This window comes from Anarrhichthys ocellatus, unplaced genomic scaffold (genome assembly GCF_004355925.1).
Source record: "Anarrhichthys ocellatus isolate YVR2014 unplaced genomic scaffold, GSC_Weel_1.0 scaffold12, whole genome shotgun sequence".
Lineage (NCBI taxonomy): Eukaryota > Metazoa > Chordata > Actinopteri > Perciformes > Anarhichadidae > Anarrhichthys > Anarrhichthys ocellatus.
Genome location: NW_022280042.1, coordinates 2,276,120 through 2,289,402, shown reverse-complemented (window position 1 = coordinate 2,289,402; position 13,283 = coordinate 2,276,120). Strand labels below are relative to the sequence as shown.

The window sequence follows — 13,283 nt, the reverse complement described above, 5'->3', positions numbered from 1 at the left end:
GCAAGTCAATATGCATATGAGAGGACAGCTCTTAAAGTACTTATTTGTATCACTCTATCTGGCTTAAAGTACTTCTGAAACAAGTTTATTTTGTCGTATATGGGCAAAATAAAAATGTAACTCTCTAATTCCAACAAAATGCTGTGATTATAGCATTGGAAAGTTTAAAATATCATACACTTATTGTAACAATGTACTTGAGTACAATTTAACATTACTTTGTACTTATACTTCATTACATTTCTAAGTGAAATTGTGGAAAAGGATACACTGCATCTTAAAAGTACAGAAATAATATCAGCAAAAAGGTACACTAATTATGCAATATGACCCCTTTCAAAGTTATCTACAATATATTATACTATTGGATTATTATTTTTACAGATTAATTTTAACTAAGCATTTTAATGGAGAAGCACTAGTTAGTACTTTATACTGTTAGGTAGTTTGATATATGAAAAAACAACATATTTTATGTTTGTATATTTAGCCTATGAAGTATTAATCCATAACTAAAGTAAAGTTAAAGTACCTCAACTTTGTACTTCCCATTATAGTAGATTTATTTCTTAGAAGACTTACAGTATTATAGTATGAGTACTTTAATTATTTGATAATACTTAATACTCTATATAGGCCTACGTGATATTTCAAAAGTCTATGTAATATTGTAGATTATTATAATGTGAAACTTTGAACTACTGTAACCAACTCATTTCAGGTCGGTGATGTGTAAAGTGCTGCTTCATCAACGGGTCACCAGCGATGAGAACCGGTGGACTTGAGGAGGGCAGCCCTCATATTTCCTCAGCCGTTGAGCAGCACTGTTCGGCCCCTGGGGTATAATTGATAAGACTGGGTGTGAATGGCTGCTCTCGCGCAGCCAATGGCTGAGCACCGGATGCGAGATATCCGCTGCAACAACAAGCGCTCTGTTCCCCCTTCAGTTTGACGCCATTTACAGCCCAAATCTCGACCTCCTCTCCGGAAAGAGAAAAAAAAAAACATTCACACACGAGAAAAAAAAAAAAGTACTCTCAAACCCTCGCGGATAAAACACACCGAATGTGTTGCTCCTTTCTCTCTGTTTTCCTCCTCTTCCTTCTTCTTCTTCTTCTTCTGCAGGAAAAGTGGAGTGAAGCGAAGTTTACACTCCGGCGGTGATTGTTTGAAGTGTTTCGCCTGTTTTAACGCCTCGTGCTCTTGCGCCAAACATGGGATTTACGTCTTAGCGCTGCCTTTCATGAAAATGCGCCCCGGCTGGAAACTGTCTGAATGGATTTTACCCACGGCTCTCCAGACTTGAGTTGTTCATGTGTGGAATAAACTCTCCCGCAAATTGGATTTATTTCACCTAAACGGGGGCTAAAGTGTCGAAAGCACGGTAAGTCCTTCCTTTCCTTTATACACACACTGTGAAACAATACGCATGTCTCAACTGAAGCTGTCATTAACATGCTAAAAAGAAAAGTTTTTGACCTAGTTTTTTGCTAGCATTTGTAGCCTCTGTCCTCCTTTAGATTACTATGTGCGTTAACGTTACTTATGGCCTAATGTTGTGCTTTTAACGGAAAGGGCTGGCGGGTTTTTCATTTATTTTCATGCATCTTAAATTAGCTCGTGGCTTTCCCGAGGCTGAGTTTAATGTCTTATCTTATCCGGCTGCTGGTGTTGGCTTTACTGGGAAATAGTCGTGTCCAAGTGTGCACATGTGTTTGCTCATATGTGCATTCATGCAGCCCTGTTCTTCCCTCCCATGCAAACAGCATGTACTGTTCTTGCGATATGAATCCGCTGCACACACTGTCTGCCTTATCAGATGTGCATCATAAACAGTATGACTCACTGGGTTTCTAAATTTAACCCGACGCACTGATCCTCGTCATCAATGTTGTCTTTCATAGTCCTAACCTGTCATTTTTAAGAGCAGATGCCACCAGTTTGCGCCAGTTTACTTCCCACCCACTGTGGCCAACAAGGCTCGCACACAGGGCCCCTGTAAGTGGATGAGGGGGCCCCACGTCCCACCCACTAACAGGTTAAAATTTGAGTGTGCCTGCAAGCCCTTCATTTGGAGCAAAAGGGCTCATAAATTCTGAAGAACCCTCGTGCGTGCTCACAGAGAGCAGCGCTTCACTCCCACCACCCTTGAAGGCATCACTCACACTTTCCATGGACTCTTCCCCCCCCCCCCCCCTCCAACACTTTTTGTTTTATCTTGTGGCTCATCTTCTTTTGAAGAGTGTCACAATGTGAAACGCATTAGAAAGGGTAAGGTTGCTGCAGGCCGTCTGTCATGCAACAAACAAAAGCCCTTCCTGTATTGTCATTGAAAGGGGGGGGGGGGGGACCTCACAACCCTGAAGATGCCATGTGAAAGCTAATTAGCACAAGGAAGGAGAATTAAGGCCACCACTGTCAGTTTCTTTACTTTGGTGTGATCTGTTGGTGAAAACAAGACTGTGCATTTGAATATGTTAGCATATTGACCTGTCACTCTGCATATGTCTAATACTTACTCTCCCCATACAATAAAGGGGTGAGATTATAACTGATCTGGGGACTGTGCTTACTGCTTGGCCCATATCAGTCTTCAGAAAAGAACCCCTTTGATCGTCAACATACACAACCTCTGAGAATGGAGATATAGATACAATAATGTCGAAAATTGTAAACGCACATTTGCTACCGTTTGACACTTTGTAATTCCATTTGAAGTATCAGCACATGATAATTCAGATGTCATGTTTGGTCTGAATGTTATTTGCTTTTGGACCGTTGGTCAATTCACTGTCATGTCTGACAAAGAGAAGCATCATTGCCGCTCTTATCAGTTTATATTCTTGATTAAAGAAGAAATAATAAAGAAAGAAAAGCCTTTCACAGTGTCCCAAAGCCCGAGATGAGCAACAGCCAAACCGAAAGATATTAAGTTTTATATTCATTCTAGTTTCACAAGTGCATTTTTTTTTTTGTAGTTATTCAATGATCTAAAATAGTTCACAGGTCAATTTTCTTTTTCTTATTTAGAAAGGATTTTGCGGCGGTGGAGAGACGACAGAGATGCAACTCGAACCGCGGACGTTGTAGTTCATGGTTGATGTCTTAAGCTACAGGAGTTCCCCGCGGATAAACCCTCTGTCGATCGACTCGTTGATCATTTTCTCTGAATGTTCATTAGTCAATTCTCTCCGAGCTGATTTACTTTCCTCGGTTAGGTCAGTTATTGTTGTGTTGTGGGTGTGGGGAAACAGGAAGTTTGCCCAAAGCACTGGCAGCGAAGGATCTAAATTCGGTAAAATATATCAGCTGGTAATCATGACGCCTGGGTCTGCACTTGAATCGGCTTTTAGTGAACAAACGCTTTGAATCTCAATGCTTTTTTTGATAGAATCCACAGACATAACTGTAGTTCCATAGACCTGCTCTGACATCAACCATGTAATCCAAAACTTCCATCTCTCTCCCCGACACTGTCGTTTGTGCGTTAGGCCTTATTTCCATAGTGGTGCTCGTACAGATATCGGTTATTATTTGCATGGCATCATTTGCATGGTTTGCCACGGACGGATATAAACTGTCTGTTTCTGTTGCAGGACTTCAGATGTGTCCCATGCCAGTCAGAGTGACCCTTCAGTCCCGAGATGGATTCCACAAGTCAGAACGACAGCGACTGGGGAGGAGGACGCCACAGGCGCTCGCCGCCATGGGCCGGCTCGCAGGTCACGCTGCATGACGAAGGGCGACCGCAACCACGGCCTACGCTCAACTTAGACGGTCCGCCAGATCCCGGGTTGACCAACAGGCAGCTGGCCCATACTCCAGCGGTGCTATCTCTGGATCAGATCAGGATAAGTGGGAGTAGTAATGAGTACACAGAAGGGCCCACAGTCTCCCAAAGGTCTCCAGCTGCTCCACATAGGCAGCAGAAGAGTGACTTGGATTCGTCACCGGTTTCAAGGACCAGCGGGCAGCACGAAACTCCCGAAGAGCGGCCTAATAATCTCCGTAACCTGAATTCATTGACTCAATATGGAAACGCAAACACTTCCATCTCCTCCAGGGAGGGCGCGCTGCGGTCATCCAGCCCAGAGGAGTCCCAGAGCAGCATCAGGACCAGCGTGGGGAGCACTTCTTCAGGCCAGAGGCTCCTCAGCAGCCCGGCCGGTAGCAACCAGATAATCACAACCCAGCCGAAACGCGCAGAGCTAAATTCAGAAGAGCTGAAGCCCCTGAACCGCGAGTCCAGGACCGTGCTGGCCGTGCACAGCAGCGCAGGCTCTATAAATCCGGGCATACACACCAGCAAGTGCGAGGACTGCGGTCGATGCCGCTGCCCAGAGTGCAGTCGCCCGCGGGTGCTCCCCTCCTGCTGGACATGCGGCCGCCGGTGCGTGTGCTCGGTGCACAGCGCGGTGGAGTACGGCACATGCGTCTGCTGCGTCAAGGGGCTCTTCTACCACTGCTCCAGCGACGACGAGGACACGTGCGCCGACAAGCCCTTCTCCTGCACGCAGTCGCACTGCTGCATCCGCTGGGCCACCGTGTCGCTCCTCGCCCTGCTCTTCCCCTGTATCTTGTGCTACCTCCCGGCTAAAGGATGTGTCGCCGTGTGCCAGTGCTGCTATGACAGAGTCACGCGACCCGGCTGCCGGTGCAAGAGCACGGACCCGATCCACTGTGAGGATGTTGGCAAGCCGACGTAGACGAGGTGGCGGCGTGCGTGTTGAAACGCAGAAGGACAGGAAGACTTCACCTTGACTGAACTGCTAGACGGCCCTGTAGTTGTGTAGTTGAAGGGTTTGATTAGAGAGCTAATGATGCTTGAGTTTTTGTGTTTTCCACGTAGATCCTCACACCTGACAGATCTGGGCAGAGACACGGTCACAGTTTGCCTTCAGTTGTCAACTTTTCAAGGCTGGTTGACAAAAATATGACTACAAAAGGAGGTGCAGTCACTCGCCCTAGCGTTATGAGTCTCAGTTGAAAAGGTAAACCAAAATAAGCACTTCACGTGATAAAAGGTATGAAGACACATTCAATACTGGTTTGTCCTGAAAAGTCATTTCTTCACTCAAGTGCCCAGATGTGTTGTTGCTACGAGAGTCCAAATGGATAGCCTTTTTTTTAACATTTAATACAACTTATATGCTAAGAACAGACTCCTATTACTAACTGTATGTAAAGTAGTCAATGCAAAGGGTATGTACATTAGAAAATGAGTTTGACAGATGTTTTATTTTTGTACATATAATAATACTTCAACTGTGAAAAGTGTTCTGCCATACCAGAGGCACCTTGATAAATCCACATTTCTATGAATCAGTCGACTTCATTCACACGATGTTTGTACATTCACTGGAGTGTATATCAATCATTTAATGTCATTTACAAAGGAAAGATCTTATCCCTTCTACTTGTAAATTGTACAGTGACCATATATGAGAAATCTATTTTCTAATTCCAACATTGCTTAGTGTAAAGTTAAAAAAAAATATATATTTATTTGAAGGTTTATTATTTTATAATGAAAAATATTTATTTTGAGAAAGCATTGTTCATGTGTCACCTCCTTGTCTGTAGTCGCTGCAGGTTTGTGAGGTGACCTGTAGGAGTGTCACAGCTGGATGAATAGTTCACAATGAATTAGAAAACAAATATATTAACGTTTGAAATTAAACAACCTTGAAGTCTGACGGAGTATTTCTTCCTGTTTTTCTTTCCTCATTGTCTTGTGTTCTCTCTAAAACGTGCTCAAGTGATATCCAGGCGATGGGGGAATGTGATAGATATGACGTAGACGTATCCATGATGTGTTCTCACACCACCATTTGTGTGTGTCGCCACACTTTTTCCAGATGGTTTAAGCCAGACGTAAGCACAGTTTTTCGACTTTGTTTTTAATCTCGCGCAGAGCTATCATCAAGCCCGCTCTGCAACACAATCGCTCCGCCGTGTTCACGGAGATCAAACGAGGACGCATTACTGCTCACCTTGGGCCCTCCTTAAGAAACAGCATCTGGCTCTGGTAAAGCCATGTGTACAGGAATGTGCTCGTGTGCGCATCCGTTTGCATGCACTCCGAAAAAAATCCCTTTTGTTAATGATTCAGATTTGCGTTTCTTTTTGTCTTATAAATCCAGCACCTCACCTATTTCATTTTTGCAAATATGCATTCACGTAAGCCTGCTCGCTGGCTTCTAGTTCATTTCATACACGTTCCTCGGTACCCTGCAGATACTAGGCCCTTTTGTTGTTGTTTTTTATCAAAGGTTTGTTCAGAAATTCCTTGGTCTTGAATGTCCCTGCAGGCGAAACATAAGCCTGAAACATAAGCCCCTGACACTTGTTGACAGCATACGGACGTGTTTGCAGCACGGTATGCATTCAGAGCCGTGATTGACGCGCCGAGGCCCAACCTGCGCTCACTTGTTTGTTATTCAAACAAGTGAGCGGAGGGGGGGGTGCTTTGCATAATTATCAACTTTCACCTATTTTTACAGCGTCGTTGGAGGACGTGGAAACATAACGGGCGGAATCCCATTAGAGACAGAAAGGGGAGAGTTGATCTCATGTTTTGGTTTTTATTTAAGGCCTCCTCTCTCCCTCCATTGTCTCAGCCTGTGAATGAAGAGGGAAGGGAAGGGGCGGGGGGTTGTTGGGAACAGGGACCGCAAAGGGTTAAAAGCATCACTTTGAATGACAAAGACCTAACAGTTTACCCCCGTATTCAGCCCGGCATGCATTCATCCTGTTTTCAATAGTCGGGGGGTCATTTTGGCTCCCCAGCGCTCCTCTCAGCTACCTGCTCCTACTTGGTATTCCCATAGGGAGATGGTTGTCTTGTTGGGGTTTTGGGGGGGGGGGGAATCAGTTAGATGTTTTGAAGAAAAATGAGCTCTTAGAACATGCGGTATATTTTCAAAAAGACATTTTCTTCACACATTTCATCCAGAGCAGCGGTTTCCTCTTTGGTCTCTTTTCTTCAAGTCTGCATCACAGCAGGGGACAAAGTGCTCAGTGGCAAGAAGAAGTCCATACGGCCTCTCGGAGGACTTCCTCGGGTCATTTCAGTTCCTCTCTGCTTGTTTTGGATCCGAGACCGTTTATTGGCAACATTCTGTGCATCTCTCTCAGGAAAAGTGTAACTTTACATCCGAAAGAGAAATCAGGAATATCTTTTATAATCTACGTGAAATATAATGCGTGCACAGACTTATTCCACTAATAAACGGATGAGAATTAGTGCAGGAAAGGACACAAACAAGATACATGGAGAGAGATTGTTTACCCGCCCCGGCAGTGATTTGGCAGCAGAGAGTAGCAGCAGGGGGGGGGAAGGCCCCAGAAGGCCCCAGAAGGGCCCTCTTTGTTAGTTTTAGCCGGTGTGGCCCCCGCGGCTCACGGCGGCTGTGGGGCAGAGCGGCCCATTCACCCTGCTCACCAAGGCAGATCGCAGCACAGGAAGACAGGAAGGAAGCGGGGCTATTCTTCTTCATGGACGCATTGTCTGTCTGTCTGACGGCCAGGCTTAAGCAATCAAACAGCACTGAAGGGGGGGGGGGCAGAGAGGAAATGCAGGGTGGTGAGGGAGATGTGTGCCACCCTGTGAAAGCATCACAACTGTTAGAAATATCCAGATTATAAAGGAATGAAATGCGCAGCATGTAATTAGACACACTCTTCGTAATGCTTGTACCCCGTTGCCGCTTGCCTGATTTAAGCCTCATGTACCGCTTGGTAGTTAAATTTAATGCATCATAATTTACGAGTTCATAAATGCAAAACTTCACAACTCATAATGTACTAAAATACAATAAAAGTCTTGTAAATGCTCGACTATACTAGTGCTTGAAAAGTACTATAAAGGTAGTGACTTTAAAGTCAAGCAAAGTATATCAATATTTATACGCTTTCTGTTTTTGTATTATTTGTATATTATTTAGTTAAAGAAGAAGTTTTTTCTTATTTTTCATCAGTGTTGTAATGGGAGCGTCGTTCTTTAGTGCAGACACACAGTTTATTTGACACTGTTTTGAAAAATGGCAAACTTTGCACACGAGCTGCATTGTAGTTTATATAAAAGTTACTTTCTCCACTTATGTGCAAGTGACTCCTAATGTAAAATACAGTAAGTTCACTTCCAGCACTGAAAAGTGTTTTATCGTCATTGATGTCAAAGACCGAGATGAGAGTGGATTCATGGTTCCACTCTGTACACTTGCTTTACACTTCTTCTTCTTTTATTTCGAACAATCATCAAAGTGAATGTTCTTTCTTCTTTGGTGGTAAATCATCTTCCGGGAAAGTGCATGGACTTTGCCACTGTGGTTTATCATGTCAGAGTGACACAGCCTTCATCACTAACTGGAGAGGATGCATTCAGTGCTTTTAGAACAGTGTCCAGAGAGAGATGAGCCCAAAATGTTTCATCTCAAGCTTTTCGAATCGCTCGTATTGGTCGCAGAAGAGTCAGTAGAGCACATCAACACGGTGGTGAAGAGAACAAAATCACCACACTCTTCTCTACCGGTGAAGAACGATTTCTCAGAAGCTGAACCTTTCTTTCTGGTATTCCGACGTGGGCGGTGAGAGATGCACACATCTAGAGCTCGAAGCTGAAGCGCACACCCCACCACCACCACCTTACTGTGGTTATACTTTCCACTCACTTTGTCCTCTGCTACTCTCACTATCAATTAAGTCAAATAAAATAAAAAAATTTAAAACACCAGTTTTATTCCAGATTATGGTAAAAGTGACAACCGACACTGCTGCGCAGACCTTAAGTGTCGAATCCCAAGCGCTTAAACGTTCTGTTATAATATAATTTTTGCAGTTTCATATTCACCTCTTGATAGAAACAAGTTCACCTCTGCAGCTTGAGGAGAGCGCGCAGCTTCGCGAGATGAATTACGGGGCCCGCAGTTAAAACATATGGTATGCAACCCCCCCCCCCCCCCCCAGTTCAGTCTCAGCGACAGCCCAACTACTGTTATGCCTTAAAGGAGGAAGATTACGGCTGCCAGGAAGGCGAAGAGAGCAAACACAGGGAGCAGGAGAGACACCACAGAGTATATCCGTCATATAAGTTTAGAGGGTGAAGAGATGGAGTGTGTGTGCGTGTGTGTGTGTGTGCGCGTGTGCCATAAAAGGCTGCAGATAAGCCTTTGCACATGTTAAAAACTTCTAAAAAGTGGCCCTGTGGGCTAATGTTCATATATATGAATGTGTGTTCCTGCACACGTGTGTGTGTGTGTGTGTGTGTGTGTGTGTGTGTGTTTCTGTCGGCATAATGGGGTCCCTCGCCCAGACAATGAAGCCCGACTGGAGGCCTAAATCTAATAGCAGCACTTAACTCCAATCCACCACAGGAAGTTGGCTCATCTGCACGCGTACACACACACACACACACACGCACGCACAGAGTCGGTCCGCCGCTGACAGCCAGTGGATATTTGTTGGCGACACCGTGGCTGCAAGGCTCTTTGCAGCTTAGCGGCCAATTGTTCCCCCACACACACACACACACACACACACACACACACACACACACACTAACAGCTTAGAGCTTCAGTTGTTATCCTGAAAGGCAATCCTGATCCCTCCGCTACACAGTAGGACAGACGCACATAAAAAAGAGGAATTAGTGCGGTCTGACAGCTCACTATACCACATTGCATTTAGTGTGTGTGTGCGCGTGTGTCATGGTGGCAATAATGTGCGTGTGTGTGTGCGTGTTTTCACCGTCAGACTGTGAATTATATAGTGAGAGCTAAAGTTCTATGACGAGAATAGAGGCTGTTGAGCTCACATAGCTTCAGCCAGTTCAGTCGATACGGCTAAAAACAAATCAATTAACCGTGAAAAGGTTGAGAGCTGGTGGTTAAATAATATATATTATAGCTTTAGCTACCATTTACCGTTCTGTCGATACATTATTTTTACACACGCATGGCACTCGCTAACATGCAACAGGCAAATATATTTCAATATTTGAGTATTTCTTGTCTTTTTCCGGCCACATTTGCAAGACCAGCTTCTCCTTTTTTCCAGGTGCCCGTTCACCTCGGTGACATCATGTAAACCTCCACCTGAATGGTGTCATTGAGAACCCGGATGGAGTTATTCAAATGATAGCACGGGGAAGGAGGGCGAGGACATTTGGAAGTCAAATCTACGCTGACGTAACTGGGAGCTGTGGTCTAGCAGTCTACACACTCTGCTCTGAAGAAAAGGGAAGATGTCAAAGTGCTCACTGACCATGGTGTCAGTGAGCAGAGAAGGAACCACAGGGCTGATATTGCGATATACGTCTCCATTGTCGTCCTTCCGAGGGGAGGGAGTGCGATGGTGTGGAACAAAGCTGCGGAAGAAGAAGATACGATCAACTCGTGTGCCATTCGGCTCCATTAAAAAGCGATTCGCCCTTTCTATCGCTCAAACGTAATGATGCGTCGGGTGTGTCGCGGAGGTTCACAGGCTGTAACTACGATGGGCTGCACTCATCTGCGATGTGACGCTAAGTGTGAAATACTGAAACACAGCTGAGACCTCCAGGCATGTGTTCGTATTTAATCGTGTTTTGCCTTTAGTGTATTCTGAGAAAGGCGCGTAATTTCCTTTTTTCTTTGGATGGTTTCGTTTTGACAGCAGAAGCTGGTCGCCGCTTTTAATTTAGTACACAATGATACGCTGCTCGTATTCTGGCCGGGATATTACCTGCTAGTCATGTTCAACACAATTATTGGGGGCTGTGATCCCCATATTTTCAAAGAGTTATAAAAGTGGTCATTTGCTCCCAATGGAGCCAACTGGTCCCTGTGGTACAAACGGCATGGTTAGCATTGACCGTGGACAAGATTCTGTCCAGATGTTGGCAGCCTGCTGGTTAAATCTGAGCTCATCCAGTGTTGGATCAGCTTTACAATCAGTGAAGGTGAACTGTGGCTTCATGCTGTTGCTTTTGACAACTCCAAATGACTCATTATTTACACGAGTTAACCACAGAATGCGTGCATGCACACTTTGCACAGGGAATGGAGAAATGCTTGACTGAGAGACGACCCAAGCACCTCTGCCCTGTTTGAAACCCACTGGTTGTTGTTTTACGAGTATTTGCACTGATGTTCTTTTTTTTTGTTATTATATGAAAGCTGATTATGTTATTAAAAAAAGGGAAAGTATGTGCTAGTGTGCTTCTAGCGTCAAATCCAAGGCCAACCTTTTGCATTCCCCGTGCTCTCTCTGTTGCAGGAAATTGATCTCTTGAGTCTGACAGGCAGCTATGAGAGGACCGCCAGCCCCGGGGGTCTTGTTACCATTCACAGGTGCGGCACGCTGACAAGCCCACGATGACAGCCCGGCCGAGCCACGGTGTGTGTGTGTGTGTGTGTGTCTATACCGTGAACATGAGAGCGCTTGTATGTGCATTTCCCCGGCCCGAAGACAGAAATTTGTCAATGGCTGCAGAGATTGTGGCATACCTGGGATTCCTCTAGATTCCACACATTCAGTGACATGACAGAGGGGCATATATATACGAGAGGGCCGGAGCCATCCACTCTGAAACGGGCACAGGTGCAATATTTCACAAGATAAAGGCTCCTCTGTTTGCCTTTACAGCCATGATACATGGAGAATATTTAGAGGCAGCAGGGGAAGGGAGCTTTGGGATGCTGATGTGCAAAAAGAACAAAATTAGAATGGATAACACTGAAGGCTGCAAAGCTTTAAGGAAACAAAAACACCTGAAATCACCACATAACAGAAATGTATCAATTCCACTTCACAGGGTGAATAACATGGCTTATTTAGGAGGTAGCCTACTTTTCTCATAGACTTCTATACAACCTACCTTTTGAGAACCTTGTCAGTAGTTGACGGGGCATCTCCTCAACGCCGGTCCTCAGATGTCACTCAACCTATGTCATGGGAAACATCCACCCAGTGGCTTGAAGCTCAGATGCCATTTACACTAATATGTCCGCATAAAGCGTTTTATCCTCTTTTGAGAAATGGAAAAATAGCTGCAGTGTAGTTAGAACTGTAGTAAAGTGGGGAGATTTTACATTTTAGTTTGACTTTAATGTGTAATAGGTATTGGAAATGTGGACCAAATGTTCCATAATGAGTCTCTTGTAATGCTGAAGTGCATCTTGTCCTGGTAAAGTCAGTAAGTACGTGCTTACAGAACCTTACCGTGCGTTCCATCTCTGATTCGCCGGAGGCCACGAGACAGAGATTGCCTCATTGCAGGGACCCCAAAGTTAGAGAAAACATGCCGCACACTTAACATGTCATTTCACCGTGAGGCGTCTTAAGAAGTAGCGCTGCAGCTGGCCCCGAGCCAAAAACAGCAGAATTCCTTCTGCTCAGAATGCCTGCTTGATTAATATAGAAAACAGAGTCTCCCTTGAGCTCTTTTGGTGTAGAAGTGTGGCACTTTCCTGCTAGTTAAGTTGCCTATCAAAATAAGGAGGCACCTCTGCCAGGACTTGACCATTAACGACCAAACTCGTGACTTACTATGATCAACTTTTAGATCGATTTGTCAATATTGGAGTGCCTTGATTGGGCGAAAGAGAGATGTATCAGAGGTTGCCTCGGATAAGTTCAGGAGCTGGTCTCCCTGGGATGTCTCGACCACTCGCTCTAAATCGACGTTGTGTCAAAGCAAAAGTCAAAATCAATGCTGAAGTCTCCAAGGTCTCTTGAACACACCGCCATTAACATTGATTTTCTTTTCCTCTGCGCGCTCTGACACCAACGCTGGATGGATAACATACATGGGAGGGCTTGCCCCTTAGGAATTTTTGTGTTCGCAGGTGACTGTGCATGCATGTGTTGTGTTTGTGTGTGTGTGTGTGTTTGCCCAAAGAGGAAGTTCCTGTGGTGAGACGGCCCTAAGCTGAACATACACACACACACACACCGCTGGAAAAGCTCTGGAAAACAACTTCCTGTGGTCACCTGCGCTCAATGACCCTGAAGAAAGAGACCCTTACAAACCCAAACTCACTGTCTCTCCCTCTCTCTCTCTCTCTCGCTCTCATACACACACACTGTACGACCCAGCCATGGTTGTAGCCGGGGCTTGGCTGTGACACACAGGGAGAGGAGGATGAATGGGGCCCTCAGAGAAGCCTTCAGTGTGTCGGGGCGAGAGAGGGAGGGAGACGCTGCGAAAAAAAGATTCAACCCAGCAATCCTTTAAATCTCGTTGACATCTTCAAACAAGCATTTATTTTTCACTTACTTCTTCTGCAAAAAGAAATATACAT

The 13,283-nt window shown here is 45.0% G+C and overlaps 1 protein-coding gene across 1 annotated transcript; it reads left to right on the top strand.

The window, feature by feature from the left end:
• Nucleotides 1-785: 785 nt before the first annotated feature.
• Nucleotides 786-5,700, top strand: spry2 (sprouty RTK signaling antagonist 2). The gene is made up of 2 exons (XM_031852418.1): nt 786-1,384; nt 3,597-5,700. Exon 2 carries the CDS (start codon nt 3,645-3,647, stop codon nt 4,704-4,706), a length of 1,062 nt encoding a protein of 353 aa, XP_031708278.1. The 5' UTR covers nt 786-1,384; nt 3,597-3,644; the 3' UTR covers nt 4,707-5,700.
• The last annotated feature ends 7,583 nt before the right edge of the window (nt 5,701-13,283 follow it).